This window comes from Telopea speciosissima, chromosome 5 (genome assembly GCF_018873765.1).
Source record: "Telopea speciosissima isolate NSW1024214 ecotype Mountain lineage chromosome 5, Tspe_v1, whole genome shotgun sequence".
In the NCBI taxonomy this organism is placed as follows: domain Eukaryota; kingdom Viridiplantae; phylum Streptophyta; class Magnoliopsida; order Proteales; family Proteaceae; genus Telopea; species Telopea speciosissima.
In genome coordinates, this window is record NC_057920.1 from 41,008,239 (window position 1) to 41,033,830 (window position 25,592).

Below are 25,592 nucleotides of genomic sequence, written 5' to 3' on the forward strand. Positions count from 1 at the left end.
TGATTAACATCTATGCTCCAGCTTGAGGGGGAGTGTTATCGTGGTTAGGTGCTCTCGGTATTAGCGCCAAGGGCTAATACCGAGAGGGCAGGTTTGTCCTTTTATTTGTTTTATTTTTAATTGTGTATTTCCTGTTTTGTCCTTAAGTTAGTTTATATATATTGAAGTTTAGAGGGAGATTACACATATCGTGTAATCCCCCAAGTTCTCTATTTCCTCTCTTCTTCTCCCTCTTCTTTTCTTTATTTTATCTTTAGCACTCAAGATTCTCCATACTTCTCTTCTTCTTTCTTCCTCTCTTCCTCTCTTTTTCTTCCTCTTCTTTCTTTCTAGCTTTCATTCCTTGTTCCTTTGATTAAATCATCCTACATCTGATTTCCAACTTGAACCACACCTACAGGAGGCCTACTCGATCCCAGTTTGAGCCATTCTGTGGGCTGGTTTTTCTCTACAGCCTAAACCTTCTAATTTCATCACCAACTCTGATCTCTTCAACCATTCACCAGAACTGACTCAAAATTGCAGCAGAGTTTTATCTCCAAGGGACCTCCACTCGATCCAAACTTGAGCCTCAACTGGTGGTTCGTTTTGCCTGCAGAGCTGTACCTGCTAATTTGGTGCTGAAGCTATATCTCCTAATTCCACCATTGGAATTATTTGAAAATTTCATCATAGCCTTCCCTCTCTACAAGCTACACTCGATCCCTATTGTGGTGGTATTCTCTTGGCTGGTTGGGCCTAGAACCCTAACCTGCTAATTTTGAGTTTTATTGTTAATTTGATTTTTGTGGGTTTTGGGACTAGTTAGTAATCTAGTCTTACATTAGGCAACAAGGCCACAATCGAACGAGACCTCAATAGTGATATGCCTATGAGAAATTCAACCAGAATATGAGATAAATACAGCTATTTAGTTGCAGTATTCAAATCTACTTCAGTGTCAACCATATTTGACAGCTTGGCAAAAATATGATGATTGTGATTAGTTGATGAGAAAAGTTACATGAAAGAGTCTTTTTGAATCCATTCCCACCACATGAACAAAATACAATGCACCTCTGTTGGAACAGAATTAGACAGCAAAAATTACAGAACAGACAAAAAAGCAAGGGCATTTTGTACATAATACTACCTATAGTTTTAAGATACTGAAAGCTACCTTCTCTCAATAAGTAATTTATCCAATCCATTGGGCTTTAAACTATATTTCTCCTCTTGCAAGTTTTGATCCTTTTCCAAGGAATCCTCTAACCATTGATAATCCACAACATGAAACCTTTTGTTCCTCACAAGATGTTTATCTGCTGCTGAGAAACTGTACAAAGTGTAAGTGGGGAGTTTTTTTTTTTTGGGGGGGGGGGGGTGGGTGGGGTGGGGTTGTGGGGGATGGCCGGAAGGGGGAAGATAATATGTTAACTTGAGGAGATAAAAAAATTTCTCCTATTAGTACCTTTTGAATATGGTATCAAAGTCCACATAAGAACCTAGTTCTGACAGGACTACCAAATGAGTAGCATGTGAAAGACTGCCAGTGACTTCACCACCTCGTGTAGATATTTCAAGCCTCAACCTCTGCACAGTAAGCTCCAGCAAGACATCCCACTCTTTACTTCTTCAAGAGCCAATAAACTTGTGTTAACAAAGCAAAGACTGGAGCCCATTCCCAAGAACTAACAAGTGGGAGGAAGAAAAACATCTTACATAGAGTGAACTGTACGCCAGAAATAAATGCAAATTCCCTGAAAACGATGCCATTTATCCATTGGGCAGTACTTCTTCTTAAAATAGTCGATACTTTCGGGGTCGCCTGATCTTTCTATGTTTCTGAAGAGCTAGGAAAACAAGAAAACCACACTTGTCGGAAGCTTTAATCAAGCATATTTTGCAGTTTAGAATGTAGTTATAGGGTGCAACAGGATAAGTTTAGCAGTTATTGCTATTTTAGTTTTTCTTAATTTGTTACTGCTGTACATAAATGTAGTTACTATTGTAGATATCTAGTAGTATCTATACAACCAAGTAAGAAAGTTAAGCATGTGAGTAATTTCTGGTATCCAACTCCTCCATTAGTAGTTTAGCCACATATTTTCTTAATCCCAAACCAGTCACAAGTCATCCATTCCATTAGCATTCCAGTTCCCTGGGTGAGGTGATCTAAGCCCATGTTAAAAGGTTTCCAAATACCTATACTTCCGAATTGATAGAAAAACTTAGGTCAAACCAGTGACATCACTTTGCAGTACAAGTCCAGGTAGAACAAATTATCATGATCAGTTAAAGCACCAAGCATCATGCTAGACTACAACACATAAGAACTTGTATAGCATTTCCAGTTCCTCGGTTCTTTTTTACCCCACATCGCATGCCAAAAATTATACTCACAGTAGCTCATAAGTTTTTACTGTTACCACTAAAGAACAGTCTTGACTGCAAAATATAAACTATATGTATGTGGTATCATGAGTTGTGATTTAAATTAACAAGCCCCTACTTTAGAGGCTTAAAGAAAGGGATGAAACGGTAGAAGATGATTGGAGGTCTGACAAATAATGGAAATGAAATTCAACAAGCACAAATCAGCCAAAATTTCAGTTTCATCCATACAAAGATCCACAGGTCAACCGAACAGCAATAGCAAGGTTGGAAGTTAGCCATGTCAAGGTTTTCCTGACTGTTATATGGAGTAAAGGAAGTGTCTTGCTTCCAGTAAACAGTCAAATGAGTGCTGATGAGATAATAAAACACCTGACCTAATTGTTCATAAAAAAAAATAGTGAAAGATAAATAAAAATAAAATAAACAAAAACAATATAAAAGGAAAGCTGAAAAAGGGCATGCCAACACTAAGTAGTTGTGACCATGGTTCAAAATTTTGTGATATATCACTGAAATTTCGGCAAATTTCATAAATTTCAACACTACCGAGACGAGATGGGCTTCCGAAATGAAAAATGTTCAAATTTCATCGAAATTTCGCGAAATTTCGGCATGTCACCAAAATATCGTCGAAACTGCTACATTCCTATGTACGTGACTCTTTAAACTTAAGTATAAAAGCAACATCTCACTAGTCTTGGTCAAAATTTTGACCGATACCTTGCAGAGAGTGTTTTTGTTGCTTTTTTTTTTTCTGTCTTCCAAGCCATTCTTTATGGGGGAAACATTTGTTCTTCATCATTTTCGACGGATCATCGCCGGAAACACATCGGAAACACCTCCTAGCACATTTGTGAAGGCTTTTTCACTGTTTAAGGTACTTAAACAATGTGTATTTAACTATTTATACATCAGGGTCTGACCGTATACTGTCAATCAAGGGTGCAAACCCAAAACACTACTTTGAGTTCATTTTTTTTGCAATATGAAGGTTTAAATGTGTTTATTTAGCTTAAATAAGGGTGTACATGAAGTATCAGGCCTTAAATATGGCCAAAAATCCACCGAGATGGAGTGCCAAAATATGACAGAAAAAATACCATATTTCGCCGAAATTTCAGAATATTTCGACCAGCCCGAAATGGCGAGACGAGACGAAATTTCGAACTATGTTTGTGACAAGGCTTAGATGAATTGAGTCCAGTTAGGTTGATACTTTCCAAACTAAATGAAAATTGAGCCGCAACACTTTGGGCCATTAGTTTTCTTTTTTATTCTTTTTGGTGTGTTGTAAACTTGTAATATCACCTTTAAATAAGGAAAAGAAAGAGAATACCCCGTACACTTAACATCAGCAGCTATCATGTAGACTATGAATGAGTTTTTGCTTTATTTACATAATTGCCAACATAGTGCTCTATCAATTGTAACAAGAACAGTTGTAGAGAAAAATGTTCCCTATATACACCATCATGAGTGGGCATTAGGTGTATAGACCATTAAAGCTTAATGCCCGTCTATATAGTATTTATGGGTAAAGTTTCCAAATACAATAAGATAGTGACATGAACTGTACTGATGCATACCTGTTTAATGTCCGAAACATCAAGATCCCAGTAGTAAGAGTCGGAAAATTCATCAACCTCTTCCAGTAACGTTTTCTTTGAAGAATCCGAGAGGAAAAGGTAGTACCTTCAGGAGGACATACTTAACAGTAAGAGTGTAATAGTACTGTTCAGTTGGTTTTATTGGTACACATAAGAGATCAAGAAAAATAATCAGTTACACTAAAACTAACTTTGGCTGTAGATGCAGAAGACACTTTTGTGAGCAACAATCCAAGATCCATGAGTAATGGATAATATCATTACGAAGCTTAGCTGCCTGATATTTAATACCTGCCAAGTGCCTACTTATTAACCTCTTTTTCCATCTTATTAAAATAGTACAAATAGAGAATGATTGCCAAACCTTTCTGTTCAGCAGCAATACAGTGAGTAACAGTGTCATTCAGATTCATTGAAAAAGAACCTCCATTCTCAGCCACCATTTTGTGAAAGAAATCTAAAGAATGCGTTGGAGGCACATTGACAAAGTCTATGCATGTAAAGGAAAGTTAATAGTATGACGGAAACTGCTAATAAGGAAGTAATCCAGTTCTGAAAATTACTTTTAGTGTGCAGATACAAATATATATCTCCCAAGGAACATGCATTAGCGTATTTGAAAAAGAATAGAATTTTCCAATCAGGACTTCATAGTTTCAATCAGTAGGAAGTGGATTGGGAAATGGGAGCCCATAAAATGGATCTTGGGGACCAATAATTTTGCCACATGTTTTTACATATACAGGATCAGGATCCACCATTCAGTTATCCCATCTCAAAGATTTGATTATTAAAACTTCAGTGTCATCATATGATTGTCCACCATCTGATTTACAATTTATTTCTCAAGTCTCATTGAACTTTTGATTAACACAATGGTAGAAAAAGAAAAAAAATTAACAATCCTGATCACATGTCACGCCGGCTTGCAGACAATGTTTTGGATCCACCTAATGGTAACTCCCAATCTCCTTCAATTACGATGCATGGCGACTACTTAAAGCCCCAAAATATTCTACAGGTCCTGGGGCACAGGAAACAAGATTTGACGTCTATTTCCACCACGATGGAAGGTTGGGATGGAGTCACTGTCCTTGTCTATCACGAACATATGGCATAACAGATGCAGGAATGAGTCTCACAAGAAAATCTACTACAGAAAACAAGATTTTTCATATCGTACACATGCAGAGGAAACAGCCAGGGTAAGGCATTTGAGTATAACTATCCATGTTCCTGTTCTTTCTTAAGTATCTGATTTTATTAATGTTGAAGGATGACCCATCGACCTGTGATCCGGACCCGGATACACTAGAGTGTCTAGGTTCATTATGCACATGTTGCACGTGTGATTTTGCTAGGATTTTATTTCCATTATTGTAATGAAAAATAAAGTGGTGGCCTCTGTCTTCTTGACAAGCCAAATCATTCTCTCTTTTTCTCTCTTTCAACTTGGTATAAGAGCGAGAAACCCTAAATAATATTTTTTGGTTTTCTTTCTTCGCCGCCGCCGCCAGTAGAGCTCCACCACCGATCAAGAGGCTCTGGCCTCATCATGTCCAATATGGTTGACTGAACATGTGCAAATACATGTCGTACCATGTATGACAGTCACTGACAACCGCTGACCACTGCTGCCGATCTCCGCCGCCACCATTCCGGCTCAAATGGCCGCTCCACCATTACCATTGCCATTTGTGAGAAACCAGGGCCTCCAGCCCCTATCGAACTAAACCAGGGGCTTCCGCCCCCTTGCTGCCGATCGCCAGGGCTTCTTGCCCCTCTCAGCTAGGGCCTCCCGCCCCTCCGCTATCGCTCTCCACTAGGGCCTCTCGCCCCTGCTGCTGCTCTTTCCAGGGCCTCCCGCCCTTGTCGTGTGACTCCAGGGCCTCCCACCTGGTCTTTTCACACCCCTGCCAGCTCCGCCAGGTCCTGCCACTTTGCGTCGGCCCCTTAAGTAGCTCTGCTGCCTCTGCCCAGCCTTCCATGGCCTTCGGCTGCTGTGACTAGGTCTGCCAAATCATTGACTTGCCTCGTCTAGTTCTCTTGGCTCCCTGCCGCCATACATGGACCACACCGGCCTTTCTACAGCATTTTTTGTACTATTGCTGCTGCCCCTACTTTGTTGTGAGTAATTTCTCCTTCACCTATAGTGACTTTGGTTATTTTTAATGGAGGGATCTAGTACATCTGGTGCTACTGGGAGCCGTGATTTGAGTCACCCTATTGCTCCTCACCATCGTCCTACTCTCCAACCTGGCCCCACTAAGTTGAATGGAACAAATTACTTAGCTTGGTCTCGTGCATGTGTCCTTACATTCATGGTAATCACTTTTTGGGTATATTAATGGGTGACACACCTATGCCCACTGAAACTCCGGCCAAGGATAACTGGTTAGCAAACGATGCCCTGATCATGTCGTTCCCTTTGAACTCCATGGAGGCATCTATTAGTTCCAGTTATCCTCTTTAATCCAGCCAAGGAGTTTCGGGAAGCTGCGAAGCACACTTATGGTCAAGCCAGCAACCATGCCCAAATATATGAAATTCGTCGTCAAGCTAGGAAACTAAATAGAAGGATCTCTTTGTGTGTGCCTATTATTTAGACCTTACGACTTTATGACAACAATTGGATTTCTACCATCTTGTTACTATGACTAGCTCAGTTGATGTTGCTACATTTTCAAAGGAACGGGAAATGGAACGAGTTTATGCTTTCCTGACTGGCTCTAATCCTGAGTATGATAAGATACACATTCAATTTCTCAACAGGAGTACCTCCTACTGCACCTCCTCGGTCTGCTCTTGTTACAACACCACAAACTTCTTTACCTGTGGACAGTGTTGGTTCAGTCAGTAAGGCTGGTTCTACTCGTCCTCCAGTACAATGTGATTACTGTGGCCGCCCTCGTCATACTAGGGAGACTTGCTGGAAATTACATGGTCATCCCAAGGAGGCGGAAAGGGCGGGAAACTTGTTTAGTTTGTCCTCAGGCTCAGACTCACTTGACTGAAACTCTTGAGGTTACTGGTACTTCATCTATGTCTACAGAATAACTTGTGACTCAGCTCCAACGTATGTTGACCCAGTTTGGTTCAGCCTCTTCTACCTCAACTTCCTCTCCATCCCCTGCTTCCCATTTAGCTCACTTAGGTATTTTTCTTGTGTCTTTTCATAATGATTCTTCATGGCTAATTGATTCTGGAGCCTCGGATCATATGACTAGCTCCTTGGACCTGTTTGCCTCTTATAACCCTTGTTCAGGCAAAGCCAAGGTCCGAGTCGTCGATGGTTCACTTTCTGCTATTTCTGGTAAAGGGTCTATCTCTTGCACTCTCAATATTTCTTTATCTTCTGTCTTACATGTTCCCAATCTTTGTACCAACTTGCTTTCAATTCACCACCTTACTACTGATCTTAATTGTTCTGTTTACTTCTTTTCTACCTCACTGTATTTTTCAGGACCTAGCGACGGGGACAACGATTGAATGTAGTAGAGTGTGGGATGGTCTTTACTACTTGGAACCAGGTCTTACGACTTCTCCCTCCCCCACCAGTTTCAGCTTATATAAGCTGTGAAGACAGTGCTCTCCGACAGCTCCATCATTGGCATCATCATCTCGGTCATCCTTCTGTTTACATTTTACGTCGTTTGTTTCCCTCTTAAGTCAAACAATGTAACTTGGATCATTTTAACTGTGATATCTGTGAACGTGCTAAGCACACTCGGTCATCATATTTTTTTTGTGATAATAAAAGTATAATTCTTTTCTCTATTATTCACTCTGACTTATTGGGTCCTTCTCGGATAGTTGCTCGGGGTGGGTTTCGATGGTTTATCACTTTTATTGATAACTGTACTAGATTAACCTAGGTCTATCTTCTTAGGTCCAAATCCGAAGCTTTTTGACGCAGATTCATCACAAAAATAGGCTTGTTTTATTAGGAATAAGTCTAGGGTTAGGTTCTATACATGTTGAGCCTTTGGTCCCACGGGTTTTCAATGTAATAGGTCACTTTTATGGAACTAAAGTAGGGGTACATAGGTTGCATACGGGATTAGCTCTATACTTAGTTTATTTTCATTTTTTTTTTTTTTTTGGTTTTAAATTGAACCGGTTGAACCACTGGTCCAATTTAAGTGATTTTAGTAGTTTTCTTTTAAGTGTTTAGTGGGGCTGGATTAGGACTCTGTTTTGACTTTATTTCAGGTTCCTAGTCAGTTTAAGTTACCTAATAGGTTAAGGATTGGGTTAGGCCTTTCTTTTTTAGTGTAGGAGTCTATTTTTGAGTCTGTTATATAAGGTTGTAAGGTGGGCATGCATGGAAGACGATTTTGATACTAATGGAATGCATTTGCTGCTCTTCTTCTCCATTGAAGATTTTTGTCTTTTTGGTCAAGGTTGGTGGGATCGGTGTTTGATCAAATTAATACCTTGCGGTGGTAAGCCAGAGTGGTTCGTTGGTGGGATTTATGTTTGATCCAATCGACACCTTGCGGTGTGATGCCCGGGTGGTTCTTTGAAGCTTTCTTTCAAATCTTTGAAGATCTCCTTCAAGTTCAAGATTAAGATGCAAGATTTATCCAAGATCCTCTAACCAACTGAGCTGCCCTTGCAACAACAGTAAGTTTGAATCATCTCATCAATACCCATTCTTCTCCTAATCCTCCAAACCACCCCAAAACCCTAATTTTCCCATCCATCTCTCCAAACCATCCCATCTCCCAATATTCTTAACAAACCATTCAGCTAACAACACCTTCATATAATTGGATCGAGTATTCTCCTGCCCAATTGGAATACTCGAACCAAGCTGTTTTCCCATTACCCTATTCAAACCACAACATCCCACCTATTTTTGGAGATCATCCCATTATCCAAATTCTTCACAGACCAATCCACCATAAAAAACACACCATACCTGAATCGAATTTCATTCCCTACACTGGGAATAATCGATCCAAACCCTAGCCCAAATTCCCATCTTAAACCCTAGATCCTCCTCTTTTCCTATTTTCCAAAACCCGAAACCCTAAACCTAAGTCGCTGCCCATTCAAATTTATACATTTCCATCCATCAAAACATCTTAGGACCTTCACTGATAGACAGCTGTACCTTGACTTTACATAACCCTAACATCAAAACCTAACCCAAATTTCACCAAAAACCTATTTTTGACCTAGCCGATTCACTTGTTCATAACAGATCCTGGTTTGCTGGCTCCTAGTTGGTCTTCTACTAATTTAGGACTACATTAAATGGTATCAAAGCATTGATGAACATGGTAGACTAGAGCTGCCAGTAGCACCCGATCCTATGGCAAAGGTTATCGAAATGATTCAACAGCTACTAACTAATCAAAGAGGTATGAAAGAAAGTTTTCAGAAAATTGAGCAACGGCAGGTTACTCTAGTTAGGGACAACAATCTACCCATAGAAGAGAACATTTATCAGGTGCAGTCCCAAGTTCACTGACCAACTAGAAGACATAGGGAAGACAACGATAGAGACAGGGAAAGGTACAAAGATCACAGGGAAGACAGTTATAGAGAATACAAAGACTACAGGGAACTGTCTAGACCTCCAGAGGTGTTCGAGTTGAGGGACTATGATGGCAGACCAGATCAACAGGTATTTTATGATTTAGTTGAAGAAACTTCTCCAGAATTCAGGAATAGCACTAGAAGGGCCTATGAGACTCTACTGTGACACTAAAGTTGCAAACAGTATAGCTCATAACCCTGTTCAGCATGATAAGACAAACCTGTTAGATTGATCAACACTTCATCAAGGAGAAGATTGAAGAAGTTCTAATTTGCACTCCATTTGTTACGACTGTGAACCAATTGGCTGATGTTTTCACTAAAGGCTTAACGGTCAAATCCTTCCATCTGATTGTCTCCAAATTGGACATACGAGATATCTATGCACCAACTTTAGGGGGAGTGTTGAAGGATTACCCATCTACCCGTGACCTGGACCCAGATACACTAGAGTATCCAGGTTCATTATGCACATGTGATGTTGCTAGGATTTTATTTCCATTATTGTAATAATCTCTAATTATAAATAAAGTGGTGGCCTTTGTCTTCTTGACAAGCCAAATCATTCTCTCTTTCAACCATTAATAATAGACAAATGAATTGCCGTAGATAGGTAGTGTCACAACCATTAGTAGCAGAAAAGAAAACATGAAGTATATTGATAATAGTGAGAGGATACAAAACATCATGTTTGCAAATATGAAGGTTGTTTCCTTAACCCTGGAGGTATCAGTCTGAATAAAATGAGAAGGGACAACAAAGGCATGTTTTCTCTTTCCCCTTGTCGAGGATTTTACGCTTTTTGGTTTATGATCTTTTGGAGCTCCATAATCTGTCCCCCTATGTGTGTTGCCATTACTTGAGTGCACCAAGTCGACAAAAGCTGAATCAAGGAAAATAAGTAAAGGAATTAATCAAAAGCTGAATTAAAGAACAAAAACAATAAGTAGTGGAGTAGTCACAATGAAAAGCATCCAATGCTTAGAAAGATGGAAACTAATTAAGATCAATGAAAGACTTCAAAAAAGAGCATGAGTGATGAGACCATCAAATTTCCAAATTAAAAAGGTAAAAAATAAAGTTTTTCTCACACTGCACATCAAGGCAGTCGTGCCAAGGCTTGTCATATCTAACCCGGTCAATACGAGGAAACCTCAAACTGTAGGGTGCAGCAAATACCTGGAAAGATGAAACAGATTCCATTAACAATAAAAATGCCAAATAACAAGTAAGACTATTAATAGTCCAACTTCTCTGCAAAGGCAGGGCCTGTTTTTGTAATCTTTTTGGCAATGAATTATTTATTCATCCCCCCCAAAAAGGAGAAAATATAGGGACACCCCCTCAACTATGGCTCGTTTTCATGTACACCCCCTCATCTATTGAAAGCGTGTAAGTTAGTCCATCAAACTAACTGCCGTTTAGTTTTAAACGCAATACTCACCCAACCATTTTTTTCGGATCAGATTGCCCAAATTAAAAGATTGAAGATGAAAATACCCTTCTATCTCCTCGACCCCCCACCCTTCATCTCTGGTCGCATTCTCCTTGACCCTCCATCCTTGCATCTCCGGTCGTCGTTGCTACTTATCCGGTAAGCTCACTCTCTCTCTCTCTCTCTCTCTCTTTTTTTCTTTCTTTCTACCAATGTACAAAACCTCATTTTGTCTGGGTCGAGATTCGAGTTTCTCAGTCTGATTGAAATGAAATGTAAACATACACGAACATTTCACGAAATTTCGGTCATTTCATGAAATTTTGAAACTTTGTAACTCGCCAAAATTTTGGCAAGATGTTACAAAACAAAATTATAAAAGTACCAAGTCTCGTGAGTCTCGGTCAAAATTTCAACCGAGAGCTCACAAGCCTTGTGTTTTTCGTTTTTTTGCTCCCATTTCTTCAACTTTCACTCTTTTTTGGTGATGTTTATTTTGTTCTTCAAATCTTCGCCGCATTTATGCCGGAAGCACCTGGGAAGTTAGTATTGAATCTTCTTAGAACATCAGTGAAGCCTTTCCACTATTTCAGGTAAAACCATTTTCTCCAAAAATGTTTTTTTGAAAAAAACATAATCAATACATGTTTGTTTGTGATGAAATTATTATATGTCAGACATCGGAGGCCGATCTAAAACCTCACGGTGTCGAAATTTTTTTTTCTGTATATATATTATTATTTTTTTTTCTGCTTTAAAATTTTGATTTTCCTACAACAAAAATCTAAAAAAAACTAGGGGTTATGTCCATTGTATGGGGATGAATTAAATATATGTTAGACACCATTGGCCGATCTAGGATAGGTTACCTTCATGTTGATGATGCAATTTACATGGCAACTGTGGATGACCACTCGTTTCTTCCCCCAAACTATGATGTGGCATTCATATGTCCTACAGTCGGAGAGCAATGCACGTCGGCTCCATCGGATTATGATTGGGGTCGATCTTGGACGGCGTAGTAATTATTATTAGTAGATATTTGAGTCACTTGATGACTACTGGACTTGTATTGGGAATTTGGCATATTGATGTCATCCTGTTATTGACTTATTGTACTTAATATTATGACTTATGAGTCATTAACGTTATGTTTGCAAGTGAATTTACTGGTTTAAATTGCTTATTAATTATTATGCCCTCCAGTACTTAAAATCTTAAACAATGTGTATGTGTATGTGTAATTAATTAAGTTATACATCAGGGTTTGATTGTAAATTGAAAACACCACTTTGGGTGACTATTTTTGCAATTTGAACATTTACATGTGTTTATATAGCCTAAAACAGAGTTTCCATGAAGTTTCAGGCCTTAACTTGGCCTAAAACTCACCGAAATGACCTACCAAAATCTTGCAAGAAAAATACAATATTTCGGTTGAAATATCCGAAATTTCGACTGATATTTTGGTCAGACCAAAACACCAAAACACCAAAACGAAACGAGATTTTAAACCTTGCTTTCTACTATGTCAATCCTTCTATTAGTTCTATTCATTCCAAGGTTTAAAAACTCAGAATCAGGTACAGTCTCCGATCTCCATCAATTTTGATTTTTATTTTGATTCTCTGGTTTGCACATTTCTAACCATCGAATCACTAGATTGAAGTCTAACTTGGAGGGCTTAAGAAACTAAATAGTAAACACCCGATGAGGTGAACAATTCGTGCTTTCCCTTCAGCAGTTTCTCTTCCCCCCTCCTTTGTCTACATGTTCTCCTGTTTAAATTTCTTTCAATAGATTGCAAGATCTTGCTTTTCTAATTAAACCCACTCAGATTTTAAGTAGCAGGGGATTCAGACCTCGGATGGGGCCAAGTTATAGTCGAGTGTTAGTCCTAGGGTACCCTTTGAATTCTCAAAACAGTGGTAGGATCTGATTGACTGATTTGCTTGAACCTACAAAAGTTTGTTGCTGAAACTAGGACACAGAACAGGGAAACCACAAGTCTTAAATCAGAGAATAATAAACTTATAATAACAGGGTTTAACTATCAATAACAGTAACAAGATCAGTGATATTAAACCAACTCAAAATCAGAGATTAAACAATCAGTAACAGCAAACTCGATTGATAGGGATAGCAGTACCTAAGTTTGCGTAGAAAATAAAGTGTAAGCAGCAAGAAAAATCCCAGGTTTCCCATCTGGCGATCCAGATCATAATCCCTGTCTGTAATGGTTTCTCACCCATAATTCTCTTAGCTATGTTGCAGAGAAAACAACTTCTTCAATAGCATAAATCTTAAGTCTGAGCCTTGGCTCTTACAATGCTTAAATAGAAACAAAATAACAACTCCTATTTGGACTAGGAAACATGATCCCTACTCAAACTATGACATAACTCTGCTGTCATAGCTCGAAAGATCTTGCTTTTCTAATTAAACCCCCTCAAATATCAACCAGTAATGGTCTATCAAGTTGGACCAGTTGGTGATTCAGTCGAAGTTTTCAGTAAGGAGAGAGAGAGAGAGAGAGAGAGAGAGAGCTTACCGGAGAAGTAGCAGCGGCGACCGGAGATGAAAGGGTGGAGGGTCGAGGAGACAGCGACCGGAGATGAAGGGTAGGGAGTCGAGGAGATAGCAGTGGTGAGGAGATTCGTGAGAGATTTGGGAAATGGGGTAACTGGAAGGGTGGGAGGACTTAGGGTAGTTTGGTCTTTTTTTTTAGTGTATTAAGGTATAGAGGGTATTTTAGTAACTTTATGTTTTCTGTTAGTTAGGTAACGAGTTAACTAGGTGGACTGACTCAGAACGTTTTGAAGATGAGGGGGTGTACATGAAAACGGGCCATAGTTGAGGGGGTGTCCCTATATTTCCCCACCCACACCCCCCCCCCCCCCAAAAAAAAAAAAAAAAGTCCAATTAGCAAGATCTAGCGGAACACAAGTTTCATAGGACCAAAAGATTGTAGTTCCCTTCCTCTTCTCTTATCTAAGTACTAAGCAGGGAAAGATTGGCAGCTGAGTATACCTCTGACCTGATGGTTCGGATATCACTAGTAATGCAGAGTATGACTGACCTGACAAAATACAATAAAAAAATTAGACAGAAAGATATACTTGCATACATACTCTACCACAAGGAAATTTTAAATTTAATTACAAGCTACTAACTTTTCTGGGCTGTCAATCCAAACATCTGGTCTCTCCTTTGCATTATTTGTTACTTCATAAAAGCTTGGTGGTGCCTTCTTAGGGTACTCATTTTTCCTATCAGCAAGAAGCGTACAGTTCAAGATTTTGTGCATACACAAGTTTGTGTCTTCACATACACACACAATTGCATAGACATACACACAAACACCTGGTCCCTATTCTCCCTTCTCAGTTCTCACATGTACAGATCAGAATTAGTTTCCCTAGATAGTACCTGAAGTAGGGCTTCAGTTTGTTAACAAGAGTGTCAAGCTCTTCATCAGATAGTCCAGAACCCACTCTGCAAAATGAAATAAACCTGCAACAAAGTATGCAATTAATGCCTTTGGTATCGTGGATTCTTCAAGCAAATAAGCCAACAAAAAAGTATCATAATATCTACATATAAAGAGAACTGCAAGTTAGGTTCTTCAGCATATCAAGGTGGCCTAATTAGAATATAGATGTGTCACAGCAGAATAAAAACTGTGGATTACTGTAATACCCGTACCCAAAATAACAGGGGTAATTTGGACTTTTCACCTTGTGTGCAGAATCTGTACCAGTGGTGGACCAATGAAGGGTGGAATTTTTGGTTGACTAGCACACTAAAGGTATATACCTTACTAGTATTTTATTAGTGGAGCATATGCTTGTTTATTTATTTCCCCGTGCATGATTATATGTAATTGTTATTTAAATATATTTATTTATAAGCCTATTAATATGTAAGTTGGTTAGCCCATTGGTTAGGATCTTATAAATAATAAAAGAGGTTTAAGGATCAATTCTAGATGGAAGCCATTAAAGGGAAATTTTATTTTTATTTTTGGGCTTATAGGTGGGCCCAATTGATTTACAAAAAAAAAAAAAAAAAAACAAAAGAAAAAGAAAACCATGGGGGAAGAACTCAACCACGTGAAAGATAGAGTGAAACCTATAATCTAGTAAGTGAGATAAAAAAAAGAGATTGTTGTTAGTAGGAGCGAAAAAAATAGAGACTTAGGGAGAAAGAAGGAAACAAGGAGAGAATCATGAAGTCAAAGAAGAAATAGGAAAGAGGGGGAGTGGGCAGGAAGTTTGAAATAAAAAGAAAGACAGAGAGAGAAGAAATTAGAGTTTGCATCCTACCCAAATCGTAGGGGGAGAGAGAGGGATAAGAGAAGTTTGCTGGGAAGGATTCTCCCTATTTAAAAAAAAAAAAAAAACATGTAGAGAAGAACAAAAAAAAAAAAACAAAAAGAAAAATAAAAGGGATTCGTCATATTGCCACATCTTCTTCCTTGGAGTTTTATCCTTGCATATTCTTTGGAGGTTTGAGAAGAGAGAAAGAGGAGCACTTTGCTGCTGTTACTACGAGTTTGTTCCACGGATTTGTCTTGAAAAAATAATATAGAAGGACAAGAAGAGTAGGAGTGGAGTTAAATCTTCCAAAAGAGGTATGTTGAACTACACCAAGTTCCAATTTAATTTTTGATATGCAACATGGGGGTAGACTAAGGTTAATGCTCAAGGTTGTATTAAGAACTTTTTATGGATGAATACATCATGATTTTATAAGTATAATTGTAGCCTCATAATTTGGATCATGATTTCAGAACATTCAAATTCGGATTTGGTAAGTGATAAGAGAGAAATAGGATTTTTGCATGTGAAAGGTATTTTCTGTGCTGGACAGAATAGTAATCTGAAATCTTTCATGTTATTGACCATATTTAGAAGTTGTTTCAAGGTCTGAAAAATTTATTGGGGATGCATATATGAGTTTAGATGATCTCCTAAAAATTTCATCAACTTTAAAATTTAATTGATATGTCAAATAATTTGTGTACTCGGATAGGTTGCTGCCAGGGCAGTTTTCTATACCTGAATTTGACAATGAGAGTAGACATATTTAGAAAATTTATTTTGGTATGAAATTTTTACTGTAACAACTTTAGGAGTCTTCTAACTATGCTCACTGGTTTGACCTTAATTGAATTCGGGAAAGGGAAGATATAAATTTCACAATTTAATGACTTAGATTTTGCCTCAGTAAAAAACACTATGTTAAAGTGATTGGAGAACTAACTTGGTGAGTGTTTTGTGATGAGATTTCTTTATGGTATTGAGATATGTATGTTGTCTTTCAAAGCAAACCAACAAAATTCATTTTCGAGTTCTAGAAGTATTTTTTTTTGTGTTTTTCTTTCGCTATGGACAGAACAGTGTTACAACAAAATTTTGAGATCCAATGGTATAATATAGAATGGAGAGGGAAGGGATATATGTGTGATAAGATAGGATTAAATAAAGAGTAATACTGATGTTGAATACACATGTTTAAGAAACGTGATTTGTTTGGGGAGGATCATCAGAGAATCAAGGTGGCCATTGAATTATATTGGCGTTGCTGAGATCGTTAATTTAGGCGTCATCAAGGTGAGTGAGACTACATGATTCCCTTATATATTATTTTCTATAAATCTTCATGATTTACTGTTTTATGAAAAAATTATGATTTGAATGGTATGCATGATGTTTCTAAACATGTTTTAAGTCGAGACAATGCATGAATGATTTTACTTTATGATTTAATTTCCTATCATTAAAGCATGGTGATTTAAGTATGATATTTAAAGTATGATGAGACCTATAGTTTTATGGTTTTATGAACTAGACGGAATATTGTTGTTGGACTGCGACCCTTCCAACAGGGGGTTGTGTTGTTGGGATGGAATGTTGAGCACAGGAGGGAGGCAAGAGCGTGACGTTAAGGACTTTGTTTCGGTTCCGGGAGCAAAGAGCTTGGCGCTCACATTTCCATTTTTGTGGGTATGTGAACCGGGGGATGAGGCAAGAGCATACGTTAAGGAACGTGTTTTCCCCGCCATAGGAACACGGTATCTGGTTCTGTGAGCCAAGAGCCTAAGTTCCTTCCCAGTGTTTGATTTGATATATCATATGAGATAGCAGTACCACTTTGAGACTCTTATGAATGAGAAAATTAACTATGGAATATGAATTGTGTTACATAGACTTTTGATGTTCTAAAGGCATGATTTAAAATCTGTTTTATGATAAATTGCATGATTTGAAATACTTCTTTTATCTTGAAAAACATGTGTTTTATCGCTATTATGTGGGTAGTGTTCCCCTCATTCGCTAAGCTTTCCCGAGCTTACCCCATAGTATTTTTCAGATGATGTTGTTGAGCAAGAGCCATGTCAATGCAATGAGTGTTTGGTGAATGTTGAGGATGATGGTGATACTGTTAAAGAGGGTTATATTGAGCCAGTTGAAGAGGATCTCTGAAGACTTTGATTTAGCATTGATGATTTCATTTATTTTAGTTTGCATAGATTGAAATTTGACAGTATTTGGAGTTTTAAGATGATACTAATTTTTAGCTTTGAATTTTCAAGGGTTGTAATAGAGATTTAGTAGATACTTTTATCTTTACTTTGCGGTGCCACCAGCACATTGAACCATAGATTTTCAGATCCTAATGAGATTTATTATTAATTAAGACTTCCGCTGTATTTATTCTAAGACTTGATGATGTGAGATGATCTTTTGAGATGATTGGTGGTTTATCATTGTTCACGATCATAACCCGTATTTTGATCTTGGTTATCGTAATGACCCATACTCCTAGGGTGGGTTTTGGGGTGTTATAGCTTTGGTATCAGAGCAGCGGTTTGAGCTTGAACTTTGTTCTATAAAACCACATGGGAATTATTGGAGATGAGTTTTAGTTGAACTAGAACTTAGAATTGGTGGCATTGCAGACTATTAATGACCATTTTAACCTGTTCTTTTTTAAATGGGTGATCCCACATCTGAGCTGCTTCTTCTTAAACCTCATCAGAAAAGCCGTTAACCCCTCTTTTGGTTTTTTCATAGTTTTTTGAACATAGAGACATTACACATAAGTTCGAATTGAAACAACTATGTTGAAACTCTCTAGCGTTTTGTTGTGAATTTGAATTGTGGAGTATGAGTGATATATATTTCATTAGCATCTGGAGAGACATTGATGGCAGACATTATAGATGAGTCTTGACTGGTGCAAATAGATTAAAGATCTGGCTGCAGACTTTATTTTTTTGAAATGATGAATTTTGATGTCATACTTGGCATGTATTGATTATCTAATTATTAAAGTGTTTATTATTTTGTTGAAGGAGTATGATATTTGGTAAGAAGGACAAGTTAAGCCCAAGATTTATGTGACCCTCCGAGAATGAATTGAAACTCTCTAGCGTTTTGTTGTGAATTTGAGTTGTGGAGTACGAGTGATATATATTTCATTAGCATCTGGAGAGACATTGATGGCAGACATTGTAGATGAGTCTTGACTGGTGCAAATAGATTAGAGATCTGGCTGTAGACTTGATTTTTTTGAAATGATGAATTTTGATGTCATACTTGGCATGTATTGATTATCTAATTATTATAGTGTTTATTATTTTGTTGAAGGAGTATGATATTTGGTAAGAAGGACAAGTTAAGCCCAAGATTTATGTGACCCTCCGAGATTGAAGTAGATCTAATTTCGAGGACGAAATTTTTCTGAGGGGAGGATGTACTGAAAGTTTTGGAAAACCCTACTGGTGGTACGTGCAAAGGTAAAACCGATTTAATTTACAATCTGAGGTGCATGTATGCTTGATTATGAGATATATGACTATGCATGGTACATACAAAAGAATTTTAATGGTTCAAGCTTGCGTGGTTCAAGATGGATAAAAGTTAAATGGTTGTGGACCAAGACAATTCTGGTTCAACTTATTAGGTAGTCTAGCTCAAGTGTGAGTGGTTCAATTTTAGCCAAGCCTACTTTGAAACTTCGATATAGGTCATGATTGAATGAATAATCGGCCAGAATTATGGAGATAATAATCCAGAAAATTTTACAGATTTATTTGGCCGGGTTTGCATGTTACTTGAGTGGTTTAAGAATAATAGATTGGTTTTGGTTCAGCTTAGCAGATCAATGCTTTAACTAAGAACCAAGTTAATTTCTGGTCTATTAAAATATACTATGTTGGATATCATTTAATTCGGTCAATAGATTTAGTATGATCAAAGACGAATTCAGAAGTTTTGATTAGTATATAGGCTAGGATTATGGACATAATGTCTTGGCTAGGTAAGCTTATTGATAATAGTTTTTGCTAGTAAGTAGTATTGGCATGTGTTGAGTTAGCTTAAGAAATTCCATTAGGTTTTGATATGATTTAGTTGGCAGAGGAGATGGAGTTTCGATCAACCATAGAGAACATTGGATGAGGAGAATTTAAGAAGGAAAAAAAATTAAGGAAATATAATAGAAGAAGTCAATAGAGATGAAGTTGGCAATATCACTTTAAAGGTAAAACAATGGCAAAACTGTGTACAATATTTCATCTACAGGCAAATGGACAATCAGAGAGTGTGATTCATATTTTTTAGGAAACATCTATTTGGATTTTGGATTGTAAGGAGCAAGTCCTACGAAGCCGTACCATTTTATTTGTAACGATTTTCTGGAGGAATCATGATATTCAAGAGATTTCGTGGGAAATGGAAGATGATATATGGTATAAATATCTGTAACTGTTCAGAGATCCAGGTATGCAAATTTTGAGGACTAAATTTTTATAAGGGGGGAGGGATGTAATACCCGTACCCAAAATAACAGGGGTAATTTAGACTTTTCACTTTGTGTGCAGAATCTATACCAGTGGTGGACCAATGAAGGGTGGAATTTTTGGTTGATTACCACACTAGAGGTATATACCTTACTAGTATTTTATTAGTGTAGCATATGCTTGTTTATTTATTTCCCCGTACATGATTATATGTAATTGTTATTTTAATATATTTATTTATAAGCCTATTAATATGTAAGTTGGTTAGCCTAGTGGTTAGGATCTTATAAATAATAAAGGAGCTTTAAGGATCAATTCTAGATGGAAGCCATTAAAAGAAATTTTATTTTAATTTTGAGGCTAATAGGTGGGCCCAATTGATTTACCAAAAAAGAAAAAAAAAAAAGAAAAAGAAAACCGTGGGGGAAGAACTCAACCACTTGAAAGATAGAGTGAAACCTAGAATCTAGGAAGAGAGGGAAAAAAAAAGAGATTGTCGTGAGTAGGAGAGAGAAAATAGAGAATTAGAGAGAAAGAAGGAAACAAGGAGAGAATCGTGAAGTCAAAGAAGAAATAGGAAAGAGGGGGAGTGAGTAGGAAGTTTGAAATAAAAAGAAAGAGAGAGAGAGAGAGAGAGAGAGAGAGAGAGAGAGAGAGAGAGAGAAGAAGTTAGAGTTTGCATCCTACCCAAATCGTGGGGGAGAGAGAAGGATAAGAGAAGTTTGTTGGGAAGGATTCTCCCTACTTCATAAAAAAACATGTAGAGAAGAATCAAAAGAAAAACAAGAAGAAGAAAAGGGATTCGTCATATTGCCACATCTTCTTCCTTGGAGTTTTATCCTTGCATATTCTTTGGAGGTTTGAGAAGAGAGAAAGAGCAGCACTTTGCTGCTGCTACTACGAGTTTGTTCCACGGATTTGTCTTGAAGAAATAATATAGAAGGGCAAGAAGAGTAGGAGTGGAGTTGAATCATCCAAAAGAGGTATGTTCCAATTAAATTTTTGATATGTAACATGGGGGGTAGACAAAGGTTAATGCTTAAGGTTGTATTAAGAACTTTTTATTGATGAATACATCATGATTTTATAAGTATAATTGTAGCCTCATAATTTGGATCATGATTTCAAAACATTCAAATTTGGATTTGGGAAGTGATGAGAGAAAAATAGGATTTTTGCATGTGAAAGGTATTTTCTGTGTTGGATAGAATAGTAATCCGAAATCTTTCATGTTATTGACCATATTTAGAAGTTGTTTTAAGGTCTAAAAAATTTATTGGAGATGCATATATGAGTTTAAATGATCTCTTAAAAATTTCATTAACTTTAAAATTTAATTGATATGTCAAATAATTCGTGTACTCGGATAGATTGCTGCCAGGGCAGTTTTCTATACTTGAATTTGACAATGAGAGCAGACATATTTAGAAAATTTATTTTGGTCCGAAATCTTTACTGTAACAACCTTTAGGAGTCTGCTAACTATGCTCACTGGTTTGACCTTAATTGAATTCGGGAAAGGGAAGATATAAATTTTACAATTTAATGACTCAAGTTCTGTCTCAGTCAAAAACACTATGTTAAAGTGATTGGAAAGTTAACTTGGTGAGTGTTTTGTGATGAGATTTCTTTATGGTATTGAGATATGTGTGTTGTCTTTCAAAGGAAACCAACAAAATTCACTTTCGAGTTCCAGAAGTTTTTTTTTTTGTATTTTTCTTTCGCTATGGACAGAACAGTGTTACAGCAGAATTTTAAGATCTAATGGTATAATATAGAATGGACAGAGAAAGGATATATGTGTAAAAAGATAGGGTTAAATAAAGAGTAACACTGATGCTGAATACCTATATACACATGTTTAAGAAATGACTTGTTTGGGGAGGATCATCAGAGAATCGAGGTGGCCATTGAATTATATTGGCGTTGACGAGATCGTTAATTCAGGCGTTATCAAGGTGAGTGAGACTACACGATTCCCTTATATATTGTTTTCTATAAATCTTCATGATTTACTGTTTTATGAGAAAATTATGATTTGAATGGTGTGTATGATGTTTCTAAACATGTTTTAAGTTGAGACAATGCATGAATGATTTTACTTTATGATTTGATTTCCAATCATTAAAGCATGGTGATTTAAGCATGATATTTAAAGTATGATGAGACCTATGGTTTTATGGTTTTATGAACTAGACGGAATATTGTTGTTGGACTACGACCCTTCCGACAGGGGGTTGTGTTGTTGGGATGGAATGTTGAGCACAGGAGTGAGGCAAGAGCGTGACGTCAAGAACTTTGTTCTGGTTCCGGGAGCAAAGAACTTGACGCTCACATTTCCATTTTTGTGGGTATATGAACCGGGGGGGTGAGGTAAGAGCATACATTAAGGAATGTGTTTTCCCCGCCATGGGAACACGGTATCCGGTTTTGTGAGCCAAGAGCCTGAGTTCCTTCCCAGTGTTTGATTTGATATATTATATGAGATAGCAGTACCATTTTGAGACTCTTATGAGTGAGAAAATTAACTATGGAATATGGATTGTGTTACATAGACTTTTGATGTTCTAAAGGCATGATTTAAAATCTGTTTTATGATAAATTGCATGATTTGAAATACTTCTTTTATCTTGAAAAGCATGTGTTTTATCGCTATTATGTGGATAGTGTTCCCCTCATTCACTAAGCTTTCCCGAGCTTACCCCATAGTATTTTTCAGATGATGTTGTTGAGCAGGAGCCATGCCAATGCAATGAGTGTTTGGTGAATGTTGAGGATGATGGTGATACTGTTGAAGAGGATTATATTGAACCAGTTGAAGAGGATCTCTATTGACTTTGATTTAGCAATGATGATTTCATTTATTTTAGTTTGCATAGATTGAAATTTAACAGCATTTGGAGTTTTAAGATGATACTAATTTTTAGCTTTGAATTTTCAAGGGTTGTAATAGAGATTTAGTGTTACTTTTATCTTTACTTTGTGGTGCCACCAGCACATTGAACCATAGATTTTCAGATCCTAATGAGATTTATTATTAATTAAGACTTCCGCTGTATTTATTCTAAGACTTGATGATGTGAGATGATCTTTTGAGATGATTGGTAGTTTATCATTGTTCACGATCATAACCCATATTTCGATCTTGGTTATCGTAATGACCCATACTCTTAGGGAGGGTTTTGGGGAGTTACAATTACCACATCAATATATGTCCATTTCTAGGTTAAAACATTATGAATACACATGTGTGGCGAGAACCAGAAAAACGTCATTGTAACATAGTAGAATTAGAACACGAGCAACAGGTAATAAATTACATCCAGATGATGTCTGTCGAAAGAGTGGACCCATGTGTACCATGGAAATATATATGTCTGTGTGTGTAGTACTACGCTAGGTTATGGTTGTTATCCAGTTTTATTCTGTTTCCTTATTTAGTCTTCTAATTATATTTTGTTTCCAGCTTTTGGTTGTAACTAGAAGTGGAAAGTATGGTTCAAAAACTCTCGATCGAGATATCTCGGTTTCAAAAGAAGCCACTACAAAACCAAGGGTAGTGTGGAATTCCTTGAATGTGGCTTGTGTACAATGTGCCCACAACCTCTTTATTTATAACTAGACGAGGAACATTCCAGAATGGATACAAATGACAATAATACCCCTAGGACAAAATTACCCTTGTACCCATTGCATTACAATACTCACCCTCAAGTTGGTGCATATATATCAACCATGCCCAACTTGCTAACTATAGAAGAAAAAGACTTAGAACAAAGACTTTTAGTAAGAACATCAGCCAGTTGATTACAGGACTGAACAAAAGGGACACACACAACTCCTTGCTCCAGCTTCTCTTTAATGAAGTGCCTATCAAACTCCACATGCTTGGTACGGTCATGTTGAACAGGGTTGTGTGCTATACTAATGGCAGATTTACTGTCACAGTAGAGATGCAGGGGTAGAGTTATTTTTTTGAACACAGGGGTAGAGTTATTTGAAGGTGTAAATCTTGTAGAAGGCCTTATAACCATAGCAACTCACAAACTCCATGTGCCATAGTTTGGAATTCAGCTTTAGCACTTGATCGAGCAACAACAGACTGCTTCTTGTTCCTCTAAGTGACTAAGTTACCTCCAACAAAGGTGCAGTATCCTGAAGTAGATCTCCTATCATCAGGGCAACCGGCCCAGTCAGTATCTGCGTATGCTTCAACTCGAGTATGGCCATGAGGAGAGTATAAGATTCCCTTTCCAGGAGAAGACTTCAAGTATCTCAAAATCCTGTAGGCAGCTTCCAAGTGAGAAGAATGAGGGTCATGCATGTATTGACTGACCATGCTCACAGCAAAGGCTATATCAGGCCGGGTACGAGATATGTATTTCAAGCGGCCAACAAATCTCTGGTAGCTGCCTTTATCAACAGGGTCTCCTTCCTTGCTCTTCAAATTAGTATTAGGCTCCAGAGGTGTGTCACCCTAACATTCCAGTTTCACTGAGAAGATCAAGGGTATATTTTTGTTGGGACAGAGAGATGCCACGAGCTGAGTGGGCAACCTCAATTCCCAAGAAATATCTGAGTTTCCCTAGATCCTTCACTTCAAATTCAGTACCCAAGTACTTCTTCAACTTTTTATTTCTTCAGTGACACTTCTAGTAATCACAATGTCGTCAACATAGACAATAGCTTTGTGATATGCTGCCCTGCTTTCTTGATGAATAATGTGTGATCAGCATTACTCTTCTTATAGCCATTTGACGCCATGGCTTTTGAAACCTCCCAAACCAGGCTCTTGGAGACTGCTTCAACCCATACAAAGCTTTCTTCAGATGACATACCTTTCCCCCAGTCTTTGAAGTAGTAAATCCTGGTGGAATTTCCATGTAAAGTTCCTCCTCTAGATCACCATGGATAAAGGCATTCTTTACATCAAGTTGTTGAAGTTCCCAACCCTGATTAACATCATAGGAGATAATTACTCTGACTGTGTTCATCTTCGCAACATGGGCGAATGTTTCCTCGTAAGCAATGCCATGGGTTTGGGCAAATCTCTTTGCAACTAATCTGGCCTTGTATCTTTCAACAAACTCATCTACTTTTTGTTTGATGGTGAAGACCCAATTGCAGCCGGCTGGTTTCTTTCTAGGAGGAAGATTTGTCAACTCCCAAGTCTTATTCTTCTCTAGAGCACTCATCTCCTCATTCATTGCTTCTTTCCACTTCTGTTCGGCAATAGCCTCTTGCCAAGAGTTAGGAATAGAAACAGATGATAGAGAGGTAACAAAGGCTTGGAAGGAAGGGGACTGTGAGTCATAAGACACAAAATTAGAAATAGGATGTTGAGTGCAAATCCTTTAAGGTTTCCTAATAGTAATAGGCAAATCAAGACTGGTATTATAGGCAGGCTTACCAAAAGAAGAACTCGAAGGAGGTTGAGTAGAACTTGGAGCCGGAAGTACAGGTGGAGGTGGTTTAGTGGTGGTAGTCTTTTTGTGCCATGTTCCTTTGGTAAATGTCTTATCATAATGGGGATATTTTCTAGTCTCCCCCTGGACAATAGGCTGCTCAACAACTCCTTGTATCAGAGGCTGGCCCTGTTCCTATCCGGTGATCCCAACTTGAATCTCTATTTCCGTCGATGGTTCTTCCACAGTAGAAATATCAACTTCCAATGGCTCAATTAGAGGAGACACCTCTTCACTTCGAGGCTCCCCCTAAAGAGGTGTAGTAAGTGAAAAATAAGCCTTAGATTGACGGAACATAACATCCATAGTGATCAACAAGCGCCGTGTGGGAGGATGGTAACATTTGTAGCCTT

General features: G+C 37.8%; 1 protein-coding gene across 2 annotated transcripts in view; it reads right to left on the reverse strand.

Annotated features, from left to right (window-relative positions):
• Positions 1-1,133: 1,133 nt before the first annotated feature.
• Positions 1,134-25,592, reverse strand: part of LOC122662052 (DNA ligase 4) — a 144,633-nt gene continuing 120,174 nt past the window's right edge. Inside the window, exons 16-26 of one of the 2 annotated variants that reach the window (XM_043857609.1) lie at positions 14,395-14,478; positions 14,139-14,234; positions 13,996-14,044; positions 10,622-10,709; positions 10,210-10,413; positions 4,348-4,473; positions 4,175-4,274; positions 3,963-4,068; positions 1,702-1,832; positions 1,451-1,609; positions 1,134-1,315 (exon numbers count right to left, since the gene is read on the reverse strand). In XM_043857609.1, the coding sequence (XP_043713544.1) occupies positions 1,156-1,315; positions 1,451-1,609; positions 1,702-1,832; positions 3,963-4,068; positions 4,175-4,274; positions 4,348-4,473; positions 10,210-10,413; positions 10,622-10,709; positions 13,996-14,044; positions 14,139-14,234; positions 14,395-14,478 (1,303 nt within the window). In that variant the 3' untranslated portion in view covers positions 1,134-1,155. Of the gene's footprint in view, positions 1,316-1,450; positions 1,613-1,701; positions 1,833-3,962; positions 4,069-4,174; positions 4,275-4,347; positions 4,474-10,209; positions 10,414-10,621; positions 10,710-13,995; positions 14,045-14,138; positions 14,235-14,394; positions 14,479-25,592 lie in introns of both variants that reach the window. The other variant, XM_043857608.1, reaches the window with a different exon arrangement.